Source organism: Canis aureus, chromosome 30, assembly GCF_053574225.1.
Source record: "Canis aureus isolate CA01 chromosome 30, VMU_Caureus_v.1.0, whole genome shotgun sequence".
Lineage (NCBI taxonomy): Eukaryota > Metazoa > Chordata > Mammalia > Carnivora > Canidae > Canis > Canis aureus.
Window position 1 is genome coordinate 34,137,477 of NC_135640.1, and position 14,566 is coordinate 34,152,042.

The 14,566-nt window shown below is 44.5% G+C and overlaps 1 protein-coding gene across 6 annotated transcripts in view; it reads right to left on the reverse strand.

Annotated features, from left to right (window-relative positions):
* The window catches only part of RUNX1 (RUNX family transcription factor 1), a 254,199-nt gene that overhangs the window by 79,837 nt on the left and 159,796 nt on the right, over positions 1-14,566 (reverse strand). For all 6 annotated transcript variants that reach the window (XM_077879128.1, XM_077879127.1, XM_077879125.1 and 3 more), the window contains 2 exons: positions 13,960-14,213; positions 7,562-7,718 (listed from right to left, as the gene is read on the reverse strand). In XM_077879128.1, coding sequence (XP_077735254.1) covers positions 7,562-7,718; positions 13,960-14,213 — 411 coding nt within the window. The remainder of the gene's footprint in view (positions 1-7,561; positions 7,719-13,959; positions 14,214-14,566) is intronic.

Sequence of the window (14,566 nt, forward strand, 5' to 3'; positions counted from 1 at the left end):
GGAGTGTGTGTGGGGGGGTCCTCCAGGAAGAGCTCTCCTGCTTTGTGGCCCACCCCACCTGCAGCCTCTCCTGACTCCTCCCACCCCACCCCCCAATGGGGGATGTTCATGTTCTTCGGAGACGGGGCAATTCTATGCATACAGAACACTGGTATGTTTTCATATTCAGAGGAAGGCTTCAATATTCAGTGATGCTCTCTAATTTTATTTTATTCTCTGTGAACTGTTTAATGTAAGTTTTTCGTGTATTTTGTAGACAGGCAGAAAGTGTTAGGGTAGAGGGGGAAGGGAGACATTTCACAATGTCTCATGAAGGAGTGTGAGGTTAGATGAGCGTTTTCAATCTCGGCATGACGTATATTTCAGACAGGTAACCCTGTTGTCAGGGGGCTGTCCTATGCTCCGTGGGGTGGAGAGCAGCACCCCTGGCCTCCACCCACTAGACGCTCACAGCACTCCTGCATCCCCATTGTGACAGCCAAACACATCTCTAGATATTGCCAAGTGTCCCCCCCACCGCGGGGGTCAAAATCACCCAAAGTGGGAACCACTGAGTGAGACCGTCATCAGAATTGATAAGCAGATAGACAGATAAAATACCAACAGTGACTGCCGGGATGTTTCAAATGGGATGATGAAGGCAGAGCATCTGGAAGGACGCAGCCGTGCACGTGCTGGAGACACACCATTTAACGGGGCAGACAAAGCCTTATTATGACATGAGTTTAGGTCAGCTCCTCGTTATTTATAAATAGATAAATAGATACTGACTGTACTCCATACAATGGTTTCAAATAAGAATGAAGGAAAAACATCTGTAGAGACCCAAAACCACTGCCTTGAGCAAACTGGAATGTTTCCACCTCAGAATGGGCCCATCCCTCCTCGCCTTGTCTGCCCAGATCTGATAAGCACACAGATCACCAACTGTGCTCAAACCACCCATATTCCTATGCGTTGCCTTCGCCTGAGCCAAGGAAAGTCTCCTTTGTTTGCATAAGGTGACTCAGTTAGGGCCACACAGCACCCATGAGAATACCTGCCAGCCCTCCCATTCACCAGACGCAGGAGCCTCCTTGGGTCGGGAGGCTGGGGAGGGTGGTACAGACCCGCACTTTGTGCCACCCACACATTAGTAACGACGGTCTGAAATCTCCAAGTAAAAGCAGAGATGAATCTAAGTTGGAAAACTGGAAAATAAACAGGAAATTTACTTCCAGCTTTTTTGAAAAGCTTCTAAGTGTACGCTGCGTCACCAAGAAATCACAAGAAACACATTCTGAATCCAGCAGCTGAAAGGCCACGAGCCTCTCAAAGGATCACTTTGCGGTGTGGGTGTCCTCAACTACCTGAAACCCTCACTGGAGAAAGTTCAGTGACAACAAATGGGGTTCCTACGTGGATCCAAGCCCCATATAGGCCACCAGAGGCCGGGCAATGTGCTTGAGTCCCATATCAGTGCAGGGTATGCCCCAGAGAGATCCGTTCTGAACACGGATCAAAACATGCCTCTGTGGAGTGCGGGACTCACAACACAACCGATGAAGGGGGCGGACGTCGCCTGGTGTCCACTAATGCGTGTGCATGAGTACAAATCTTAAGGAGCAGCAATTCGCCCCCGATGCCCCGAGAGTGAGCAGATAAAACTGGCGCATTGGGAAGTGTTCCTACGAATACTCATTCAATCCACGCTGCTCACTTATTAATTTTTGTTAATTGCATCATTTAGGCTTCGATGAGAAGATGCGATTAGCATGCATTTAGTCCCAAAGATAATTTGGTCCAAGAAGACTTCTCAATGGGAGTACAGAGGCGTGCACGTGCACACACACGCACGCACACACGCACACACAGACCCCACTAATTGAAAGTCCAACAGATCCTTCAAAACCACATAACCTCTACATCCTGACAGGACATGACTATTTATAAACAACCCCTTACTGATGTGAACTCATTTTACAGTCATCAACAGAACGAGAACAGTCACCAAGACAGTACACCCTCTCTCTCGTCCAACAAGTAATTTTTCTTAAAAAAAAAAAAAAAACAGAATATGCTCTTCCATAACCAATCTTCTCCACCCTCTCTTGCCCCTCGCCAACCAGCACAAGAAGAAAACACAAAACTGATTTATTAGAACCAGAGCAGCATTGCGGCCGTTGGCCGGATCACTGTTTATGTCTATAATGCTTTGCTGCTGAAACAGGAAGCTCTAAAAATCATTCAACCATTATTTCTCGCGGAGGCTCTTTCTGATTGATAGTCCTCTGTCCCCACCAAAAGGAACTGCCTTGACCAAAACGCAAGCCAGGCGGGCAGGGGAGGGGTGGAGGGTGGGTGAAGTCTAGCATCTGCCCACCAATTCTGCAACACGGTCCATACCATTAACTTCAATTTAAAAAAAGCTGTCGGACACTATCGGCAATGTCTGGCACTTCATAAAATCAGCAAGAAAACCATGAAGAGATAAATTGGAAAACTCGATGTTCCAGGCATAAGCAGTTTCCAAGAGAACTTTTCTCCTTGGTCCTTGCCATGGTGGTAGCCGGACGAGGAGGACAGGCAGTGGTAGTGGCTGGGGGTAGGGAGCAAGTTGCTTTGAGCGAGTGTCTACCCTTTTATTGGCAAATGGGAAACAGGATGAGAAACCTGATCTCTAAAGATGAATTCTCCATCAGATCGGGGACACAGGCTTTCAACCTGCCATCTGAAGGAATTATTTGCTAGGGCTGCCTGGGGCTTGCTGTAGCAGAAGCCAGGTCTTTTATTTTATATTTTACCTTATTTTATTTTATTCATGGTTTTGTTTTTTTTTTTTTTTCTCGTATTTTCTCCAGGAGATCGGATTGCCAGTTTAGTATCTTGATTGTTGCCCATGGCACATCTCTGGGGTTTTCAGTTAAATTTTTCCTACCTCGCTTTATAGGACTCCGGTATGGAAGGGAGAATGACTTGGATCCCATGATAATATTGTGAGTCATTCTGAGCATTTCTTAGTAACCACCACTCCACAAAGACACGTCTCTTTTCGTGTAGACTACCGGGACAGTTTAAATGGACCTTCCCTCCGTCTCAACCGTGGTCTTTCCCTCATCTGAAAGCAACCTCCCCACGCTGTTCCCCAAATAACATAAAATAACTTAAGAATGAAAGTGCCTTCAGTGACAAACATTACACAAATCTGCAATAACCCACATTGTGACGGGGTAAATATTATGTCTGGGAAGACATCCATAGCAAGAACGTAATGAAGGAATTTCATTTTATAAAAGCATTGGGAAGGGGTACTATTTTGAAAGAGGGAGGGATTTAAATTGCCAGGGAGGTCACCATGAACAGAAATGCCTCCAAGGAATTAAACCCCCCATTCTAACGGCCCAGAGAACTCCCAGACCTCATGGAGCTGAGTGTGGAATTCACATTGCAGCTCTGCAGGGGTGGAGAGGGCAGGCGGGTGGGTGAGGGGGAAAAGGGGGGCACAGGCATTCACTAGAGAAGAGGCTGTGACAAAAAACAAAGGCCTCTCCCCCTTTCAGGTGACCACAAATGTGCAGACCTGATGGCCTTTGGGAGGTGTAGATCGGTAGTTTGAACAGGATCTACTTCCCTAATCACACAAACCAGGTCCTGGCTATAATAAGACCAGGTGTTACCAAAACACACGAGGTCCAAGAAGAGTGTCCACCTTGTCTGTTCATTTAATTCATATTCCAATTATCTGCCGTGTGCAGCCCCGTGCGAGGCTGGCCCTCCACAGTCAAGGCAAAGTTCAAATTCAGATACTTGGCTGGGTCAAGTATCAAGTCAGGGGTCCATGGATCCCCAGAAAGTTTCACAAATGAGCCTCAGCAGTCCTGGAAACTGAAACCGTACGTGAAACTCTGGATGCAAGAGCACATGTATATATATATATATTCCCCCCCCCCCTTGGGAGAAGGCTTCCCCAAGGATTTTTCAAACTTATCTACGACATTCCCAAAAGATTAAAAAAATCAGATTCTTAGAAATTAAAAGGAAATCCGCCCTGGGTTCTCTTCCCCCCATTTATGATGTGGTTGATGATACGGTCTAGTAGATTTCCTCTTTGGTTCTAAAATGAATTAACGAAAGTCGTATTCCCTGATTGATCGATTCCTTTCCAACCGATTATGTGGTAGGACAGCGACAGAAGCACTCACAGATCTCACGGCTAAAATTGCTTCAAGGTCTCTCCCCTGCAGCCACGATGTGCTTTCTTGTAACTGAAAATACCCAGGGATGACCTGCCTTGACTGTTGATGTCAACAACAGGTTGGTTGGCCCCTGCTAATGAAGCGTGCCAAGAACTAACTCTTGATCCTGACTTTTCGATTTTCCGGAGGTGAGGGACGGTTTCAGAACTTGTGGTTAAGTGTGAAAGGTTCTGAACCACAGCCTGTGTGCTCTGCATCACCTCTCATGCCCTGGGGACTGCTACCTCTACTTCCACTGTGAAGGAAGGGTCCGTGTCTATGCAGACACTGAATCTAAGGGAGCAAAGCCCAAGAGTGAAGCGTCCCCTGAATGAGATTTAAATCGGCAAGGAGGAAAAGGAGGAAAGGGGGAAAAAAGAAGAGGGTGAAGCCTTCACGAGTATTTTTTAGGGGCCCGATGTTGTCAGCAAGCCCGTAAAAGCCGGACGGGCAGGTTTTCCCAGTTGCAGGCTGAACTTGAGGTTATAAGTTGTGATCCTGGATATGAGCCAGCGCCCAGACAAATCAGTTTTGTCGAACAGAGAAAAACCCTTCCATGTCCAACCTCTGGCAATTTCTGTGAGGTTTTCCAATCCCACGGGCCGGCAGCTGGTCAAAGAGAAAGGAGTTTCTTTCTCTGCCCTTCGTTTAGAACTGAGAACCAAGGCCTTTGGAGAAACCATCGGATCAGTGCTGTTTGACAGAATGCAAAACTGGCATTGAAATGTTTGGATGAGCCAATAGCCAGGACCTTCTCCGCCACTGTGATGTGTTGATGCCAATGACGTGTTTTCAGGCACATTTTCAAAAACAGAAAATGAAACAGCAAATAGTCTTGAGATCGCTTAATAAGACGTAATGAAACTTTTAAAGGACAAGATTCAGTGAGGAAGATTAAGACTAATTGTCAAAATTAGTGAGAATCATCTGTTCTCTTCGTAATGGGAAGCAAATTGCAAAAAAAAAAAAAAAAAATCTGGCAGGCTTTGATGCTGACACTTGGACTCGAGAGAGTAAAATCGAGTTGTATTTTATGACTGGGGAGAGACCATGAGACAAAGTCAAACGGGGCCTTCTGACAGCTCATTCTGCTGTGTAGTACTGACCCCGGAAAAACACAAACAAACAAACAAACAAACAAACCCACTCAAGACCAACAATACACAGGGTAACCGTAATTGGGTCAAACGTGCAATTAGGGTTCCTGTATTTTGGACGCCTTATTATCACACATGGGAAGCCGAGCCCGTTCAAAACAGATACTGACCGTTTATGGCATGTAAATCGGTTTTCTTGTTCCAGGTTATCAGAAGACAGCCCGGCCTTGGTTGTAGCTATTTTACTCTTTGGGTTTTATGCAAACTCTCGGGCATACTAGCACGAATCAGGCAGCCAACTGCAAACAATCCACACCTTGGGGAAACAGTTCACTGCTACCCAAGTAAACACAAGCACCTATTAGTCACCCACTCAAAACAGAAATGGCCAATGAGAGACAAGAGACCAGCCCTCGATGCCAGAAAAGGAACCATGCTGCTTTCAAAATCTCATTCTTTATTATCACCGACTGAACTGCACACTGCCACAAAGCCACTACAGCACTTCTCACGGGAAAATATCACAGGCACGATCCACTCAAGTTTTCCAAACTTTTATAACCAACACCTGACACATGGACCCACATAGATGCACACTACGATAATAGGACTTTCTCTGGAAAGGCAACCCAATGAGACTCAGCCAGCGTCCCAAGTAGTATAAATACCCAAGAATTGAATTAAGATTATTAGCTAGGCTGGTAGGCAAGGACCAGGCAAGAGGGCCTTTGTGTTTTATTGGCTTCTCACCTACTCTGCCAGCTACTGATCTGAAGCCTCCAAGATGTTTTCCAAACACACATCTCTGAATCATAATGTGAATTCCATTTACTGGAAGGCGGGGACTTGTAATATAACAAGTGAACCCATTTAATGACTTTATGCTTTCATATGTTATAGCATCTCTCATGCTTTCAATAAGTGGACATAATTTTCTTTGTATTACTCTATTATTAACATTGTATTATCGACATATATTTTCAATCATGTTGTAAGTTTGTTTTTTCTTTCTTTTCTTTTTTTTTTTTTTAATTTTCTCCACATAGGATTCTATTTTAAAATGCCGTGGGCAGCTAAGATAGCAAAGATGAAGGCCCCCCAAAACAACACACTTTTACCCCTTCCCCTCTTTGACTAACCAAACACAGATTATCTTGTATCTTTGAATGCCTTTATAAAGAGTAACGATACTCTTATGTTTAAATGTCCACTGGTTATACTTTAATTTTTTTAATACAAGAGTCATCTACTGCTGTTTATGCATTTATCACATCATTTTTTATTATCCTCAAAATAACTTTTATTCGTTAGCTTATTCAATACTGTATTATGAAAATGAAATTTTCAAAACAAGCTCCCCTTCCTCCTTCAATTAAACTTTTCGTATTTATTGCTATTTATAAAATACGACTTCAGTTCTTACAAAACAGAGAAAGCACAATATTTGAAAATAATTGGAAACCAGAGGAGATTACTGTCCAAAAATTCCTCTTTCCGCTCTAATACTTCAGTAACAGGCACAGAAAAATAAAACCACACCGAACTGCCCTGAGACAACAGTTCCTTTGGGTAACCCAGTCTTTAAAAGATCAGTGCTAAAATGTTAACTGGGTCTGGCCCCTCCCTCAGATAATAAGAAGGCATCCAAATTATATGTGACAGGAAGGTCATAAATGCTATCAAATTTGCCAAACCAGAGTGGTACTATCGCTGTCTCTTCATATTTTATCATAAAATGGTAAACTTACTTGAAACCACATTTCAATAACCATATACTGTACATCCCTTAAAATGATCAGAAGTGATCATTTGAAACTCTGTCCCTTGTCATAGGCAGCACATGGATTCTAAGTTAAAGGCTTCCATGATACAGATTTTTGATAATTATCAAGTAGACACTACCAGCTGTATAATCTTAGTTTCCATGATGATGAGTTCTATATTTTTACGTTTTAGCAAAAATCAGAGGGATTTCCTTGAAATTCATAATTCGCACTTTGCATGTTGCAAATCAGTCTTTAATCCAATATTATAAAGCAACAATGTAAAGGTAGATTCTTGAAAAGATACTACACTTTGAATCAGTATTTTTTAAAAGCTTGAAGCAGCAATATCAAGAAAGATTGTGCTTTCAGGGATCCCATCACAGAAAACTTCTAGAACATCAGAGAAACTTCTAGAAGTTTTGAAATTTAGATTTGTTGCCATGTAACGACTCGTACTCCCATATCAGTTTTGATAGATACATACCTCTTCCACTCCGACCGACAAACCTGAGGTCATTGAATCTTGCAACTTGGTTTTTCATGGCTGCGGTGGCATTTCTCAATTCAGCTGAGTAGTTTTCATCATTGCCCGCCATTACAGTGACCAGAGTGCCGTCGGGGACATCCCCCAGAGCCACCACCTAAGCCAACCAAGGGACAGATGCAGACATCAGAAATGCTGTAAACGTTTATGCCATTGGTGTATTAATTGCTTTAAAATTAAATGTATATTAACTGATCCTTTTTTAAAAGACTTATTTGAGAGAGAGAGAGAGAAAGAGAGCGAGCGAGTGAGAGAGAGATAATGTGTACAAGCGAGCAAGGGGAGGGGCAGCGGGAGAGGGAGAGATTCTCAAACAGACTGTGATCTGACTGCAGAGAACAGGATGGGGCTCCGTCTCACGACCCTGAGATCTTGACCTGAACCCAAATCAAGAGTCAGACGCTCAACCAACTGTGCCACTCAGGTGCCCCAGTGATCCTTTTTAAGTGTGCAAAGGAATAGCAAAGCAATGGGAAAGCTATTAATGGGAAGGATCTCTTTGAATTCCATTATGTAGAACTAAATATAAATTTTTGAGTCCTGAAACATTCACTTAATAAAGTCATTAAGGTCCCATGACATAGTTGGGACAAGACTGACTATGGCCAGGACTTCGGAAGCTATGCCTTCTCATGAATGCAAAGATCTTAATCCTTCATACTTGAGAAATGCAATGTCTCGTTTTGGTAAGATTAGAATCTGACCCATCTCTCTCTTGTCTAGATGTCTACTGACAGGGCCCACTTTGCTGTTAGGTGTTTAAACTTATTTTTGCTGAAATTAAAAAAAAAATGATCTTTAAACTGAATTGCAGATGATCCTTGAATGACTCTGTTTGCGGTTCATCTTTGAAACCCCCTACTGGCTTCTCTTATTTTGATTATCAGTAGCAGGGAAATCTGGCATACAAGGAAACAAAATCAGAAACCTGCCCTTTGCTTATTACTAATTGCAAAATCAACAGACCTCAGGGAAGAGGGCTTTTAGGTGCTGCTCTGAATTCAGGAGTGGAACTACGTAGCATTTTTCTATCTGTGGGTCCCCTGGATGCATCAACTATGTCCTGATAGATGACTGAGGTTTTCTCCAAACCCAGCTTATTTTCAAGAAAAATGCCTTTAATTTAATTGAATAGGGGTGGATTTCCTAACAGGGGTACTGAAGAAACTGGTGGATAAATATTTTTTATACTCACATGATTAAAAAGCAGTAATTTCAAGGTAAAATGCTCTGAAGAGCATGGCCTAAAGCTGCTTTGTGCAGTTAATTCTATTTCTTGGCCATCATTTGATTCTTCTGGAAATGATGTGTGTGTGTGTGTGTGTGTAGGGGAGCTAGACCATTATTATTAGCTCTATTTTCATTATTTTTATTTTTTAAAGCAGTCATAGGGTTTCAAATCAAAATGCCCCAACTTGTATCTATTCCTATCACTTCTGATATTCTTCATGGTACTTTCTCAGTCAGTAGGGAATTTGTTTTAATCGTTTGAATTCTATAAGCCCTTTCTCCATTCTGTATTTGAGTTGTAATAGCAATGAATTCTCCAGTGAGTCCTCTTCCTTTTTACCTAATCATCACTACGTAATTTTGGGGTAATACTTATATTTTCAATCCTCTTTTTCTGTCTGTAAATGAGGCTGCCCTAGGCTCCCTGGTACAATAGCAAGGCCATTGTTTCTTGAAATGCCCATCTTCATTGCCTGCTTGGCCACTACCCCTTCCCGGTGTCATCCAGGTGACCATCTATTGCTTTTAATCCTTGTGATGCATCAGCTCAGATTCTGAAGAGTATGACAGGAAGGATGAGCCATCTCACCACAAGTGACTAGAGGACCAGGAGAACCAGCCCGCAAGAGGGAGGCATGTTCTTCATATGCCTTATCCCACCTGCTCTGTCGAGCACGGCCTGGGCCTTTTATCTTTCTTTCTAATCCTTTCCATCCCAATGCTGGGCATGTTTTCTATGAAGGAGATTTAAAAACACAGCTATTTACTCCCCAAGCGCTCTCTAATTAGATATTTAGTTCCCATTATAAATGTGTTTGTTGCCTTTTAATTAAGAGCAGTAATATGACAATTCCCTTTTGTTTCGAAAACATCATTGAAATAAATCTCCTTGATCGGTTATTTACTTATTTTACCATTTCGTTTCTATTCCCACAAAATGTGCTTGCTTTATTCTGCTTTTTTCTGCCTCTTAAAAATTTTTCCTTTTTTTTTTCTCACTATTTTCACTTCCCTCTGTAAAATTAGCTCACAGTGTTGAAATGCCCTCCTTGAGCACATATTTTTACTTCCTCATCCCCATCTCCCTGTGATGACCTGGCTTCTCTATTTTAATCCAACATTTAGTAAGTATACAGGGGCTGTATACTTAACTATGTGGTTTTCAAACTGAATAACTCGTTGTTGGGGCAGGATCTGTAAGAGGTTAAAGTAAGTAAATCTAGTTGTATATCTTCCAAAATGAACACTAAATCACCTTCCTCCCACTGGCTCCTCTCACGGGGCTCCATGCCTGCGCCTCTCTCATCTTTCCAAAACTATCCTTGTCAGTAATTTGGCAAACTCACGAGACCTTCACCAACTAGAAACAAATATAGAGTAAAATGATCGTGGTGGCTAAATATGAAAAGGTTGTTGATGTTGGAATTTAAGACTAACAAAATTAGGAGTTTAACCCTTCCTTCCTCTGTCTTTCTAAAAAATGAAGCAAAAGTCCAAGATATTCGGGTGCTCGATGACTGTTTTTCTGTTTGTTTTTTTATTGATCTCAGAGGGATTTTTTTTTTTTCGGCAGGAGGAAAGGGGAGAATATTAATTTACGCTAATAACGTATATATCATCTAATTGTTAACAAGCACACTTAGACCGGATTAAAAAATTAAAAAAATTAAAACTAACATGTCTGCTAATTTGATACAGATTGTGCCACTGATAGTCAATAAGAAGAGAATAAAAAAAAATCTAACTGCAAACACAAAAAAGAAGGAACTGGAATGAAAAGCTATAAACAATAGGTAAGGAAACACAAACATTTACATTTTAACACAGACCAAACAGACAAGAAGGGACTTGCTGGCCAAAGGATATCTCATATTTTGTTTTACTTCTCTGTTTTTAAAGTATCAGGAAGTTGGGCAAAATATCAGCCCTGCTATGTACTGCATGGATCTCCCCACACTGCTCTTGGCTAGTCTGTTCACGGTTCAAACTGGCATTTCAAACAACTCTAATTAGGTTGAAATTACAGTTACAATTCATTTATTTCAAATCCCTTAATTTTCCAGGGTTTCAAAGAAAGCTGTGGAGTGGAACCCAGAATTCAGCCAAGATGACATTTAATGCATACCTAGGGACTGCAATCTTGCCGATAGAAACCCTGCTTACTTCTTTCTTATGGAAAGAATATGACTATTAGCATCCAAAACCCCTGAACTTGCTGACGGCATGTTTATGCCTTTGGACTCTGGTGTGTACCAGGGCTGAAACAAACTGTAATATTGCAGTATTAAAAAAAAATATATATATATATATAGCTTTTTAGGCTGCTTCTGTAAATCGTAGGTAACATGTAAGCAAATTTAAGATTTTCCCAGTGGTAAAATATATCTCTTTTCTACGCTAAAAAATGAAGGTGCTCCATGGGAAAAATGAAGGGGGGGGGGCATATTTTGGGGCCCAGGATAAGCAAATAGGAAGAGTTTAATCTATTTTAAGGAAAATTCAGAATTTTAAATCTCCCTTTAGTTTCGAAGATGAAAGCAGGGGATTTACACGTAGGATTTCAAAAGACTGGTAAAGAATCACTTAAATGCTCTTTTCATCAATATCAGACTCTATCACTGTTTCACATTCTCTCCTCCTTATTACAGGGAACACAACCATTCTTTACTGATTAACTTCTTAAAAAGATTGTCTGGGGCTTATGTGAAATCCACATTTTAAAGTCCTAATTTCTCTGGAAACTGTTTGGGAGGCGGGTAGGTGGCTAAGGGCAGAGTGGGGCCAAGGATACAGGAGGAATCAACCCAGACACAGTCCCGTTTTGAGGGTTAGCTTGTTTGTCTCCCTAACCTTTGGGTTTATTCCCTCCCTGAAAATTCTATCAGCTACTTCAGTTGTGCAGCGAGTGAGCAGGCTTCCTTCAGGAAGAGGCCTTTCTTGATGGGGACGCAGTGGTGACAGATATTACCCAAGTGGCCTCATTTCCCCCGCTGTCCTTCCCTTTCTCCCATATGTTCTCAAGACTCCCTCGAACATTTTTTTTTTTTTTCAAGAGAACTATGCCTCGGCCATTTAGGAGACTACAAACTATCACTCAGCCAAACAAATCAGATCTTCTTTTTAAGTGAATTGTCAAAAAGTCATTTTGAAAAAAGAAATCTCTTTGGTTACTAAGATTTCTACTGAAAAAGAATTCCCTGATGGCTTGCTCATACAAGCAAGTTATATGATTTTTTTTTTCAGTCTTTCAGAAGAAAAAAAATAATACTTTTCTTGGGGTGGCTTGAGAAACGACATCATTTCACCTCCTCCTGAAGATTATGAATCGCTGAGTGTTTTGATATGGTTGGGCGTTGGTTCCCTGGCAGAGGAGGGGACATCCACAAGAGATCCTGATTTACCCCTAAAGGAAGCCACAGATCTCTTGGAACCCACTCCCTTGGCGTGTCAGGGGTACCAGGTTTAAATGACCCTGGGGCTGATCATCAGCCCGTCTGTCTCCCTCTGCTCTCTATCTGAAAGTGGCCCCGGGGCAGAGCCCTGTCAAGCCCTCTGTCACTGAGGGGACTCGGTCCTGTCCTCTAGCTAGAGGAGTCTGTTTATGCAAAGAGCTTAGAATGATTTAAAATTGAATCGGGCTCTCAATCCAAATCTACAGGGAAAGAGTCCAGGGGCTGCTCAACCTCCTCCTCAAAAACTTCTGCTTTCAGAAAACTGGGGCACTTCTACAGACAAAGCCAACTACACATTTTGTTTTGCTGTAGGGATCCTAATGTAACTTCGGAAGGTGCCTAAGGCTTAAAATATAAGAACTCCGACGGTACTTTATAGAAAGGTGAACACTGTCCATCGTAACTAGATCAAGATCCACTAGAGGCCTGGAGCCATTAAAAAAAAACTTATATTAAATTCATCTCCCCTTAAAGGGCACAGTTATCTTAAAAAAAAAAAAAAAAGAGTGGTTGATCTTTACAGCCTCCCCCTCCACCTGCTTTTCTTAGCCCTTTAAATGAACAGGAAATGACTACAGATTGTACTAAAAAGTTGCCCCTTCTTAAACCCACTCACTCAAGACAGAAGAATAGAATCCCCACCGCCAGAATTAAAATTCTACTGTTTGCAGCTGGGGTGTGTGTGTGTGTGGGGGGGGGTGGGGGGGGCAGTGGTTGTTTAAAAACGCAGGGTGTTGTTTATACACCCGAGATGAAGGCCGAGGTTTCTAAAGGCAGCTGGAAGCTGGGGCAAGATCAGGGGTGGAAGTGAACCTCCGGGGCTGCGTGCATCTGAGTCCCCGCCACCCGCCTCCCCAGACCCGCACGCTGCGAGCGGGGTCCCACCGCGACCCGCAGGAGCCAGCCCGGCCACCTTTCGAGGCCCCGGGGCTCAATCTAGCTGAGCCGGAGGGAGATAAGGCTCAGGAGGGTTCCGGGAAAAGAGACGGGGCTCGCTGCTCGCGGCTTCTGGCAGGAGCAGCCTAGAGGCTGCAAAAAGTCTCCCGAAGAAAACTTCTGCAAAGTTAACTACGCCCTCCGTGGACTTCGGACATGCTAATTCCGACGGGGCTGTTACCGAGGAGGTGCGGGTGGGGAGGAAGCCCGGACAGGTTTTCCTTGTCAGTTTATCGTCACTGACCCCAAAGTCTAAAAGTATCTTTATTTCCTGATGCCTCCCCGGGAGGGAAGCGGAATGGCTTGGGTGTCAAGCCAGGGGTGGGGAGGGGAGAAGCAGGGCAGCAGGCAGGCAGGCCGGGGTGGGGTGGGGGGGTGGGGGGGAGCTGGGGTATAACTTTGCCTACTTTGTGCAAACTCAGGACCTCGGTCCGGGAGGTCCGGGAGGTCGCGACCGGCCCTCAGTGCACGTCTTTGGGGGGCAATCGGATGTTTTTCATCCCCCGTCCCCGTGCACACACACACACACACACACCCCCCGCCAGGATCGCCAGGGCAACCGAGCATCCCCCGAGTCCCGAGGGCAGGAGGATGGACCAGGGGCCGCGGGGGGCAGCGCCGGCCCCTTCCGAGGACCCGGCCCCGCCCGCCTGGCCGCGGGCCTCCCGGATCGCCCCCCGGCCTCCGCGGTCCTCCCGCCACCCGCTCCGGGCCGAGTACCTTGAAAGCGATGGGCAGGGTCTTGTTGCAGCGCCAGTGCGTGGGCAGCACGGAGCAGAGGAAGTTGGGGCTGTCGGTGCGCACCAGCTCGCCGGGGTGGTCGGCCAGCACCTCCACCATGCTGCGGTCGCCGGTCCTCAGCTTGCCGGCCAGGGCGGCGCCGGCGTCCGGGGCGCCCAGCGGCAGCGCCTCGCTCATCTTGCCCGGGCTCAGCGCGGTGGAAGGCGGCGTGAAGCGGCGGCTCGTGCTGGCATCTACGGGGATACGCATCACAACAAGCCGATTGAGTTAGGACCCTGCAAACAGCTCCTACCAGCCGGCGACGAGGGCGCGGATCCTCGGCGAGCAGCTCCAGGGAGACCAACATATAAGTTCAGGGGCCCTTTATTGCTGCAGGGGGGGCGGGGGTGGGCGGGGGGCTGGGGGGAGGCGGGCGGGAGACGAAGTCACTAACAGTCCCGGAGGGGGAAAGTTCTATTTTGCAGGGCAGCCTCCGTCCGACCCAGGCAGGGCTCCTAGCAACCGATCGCCTAATGCTTTTAAAAAAAAAAAAAAAAAAAAAAATCGGGCGACTGGAATCCAAAGTCAAATGCCAAGGGAGGCTATC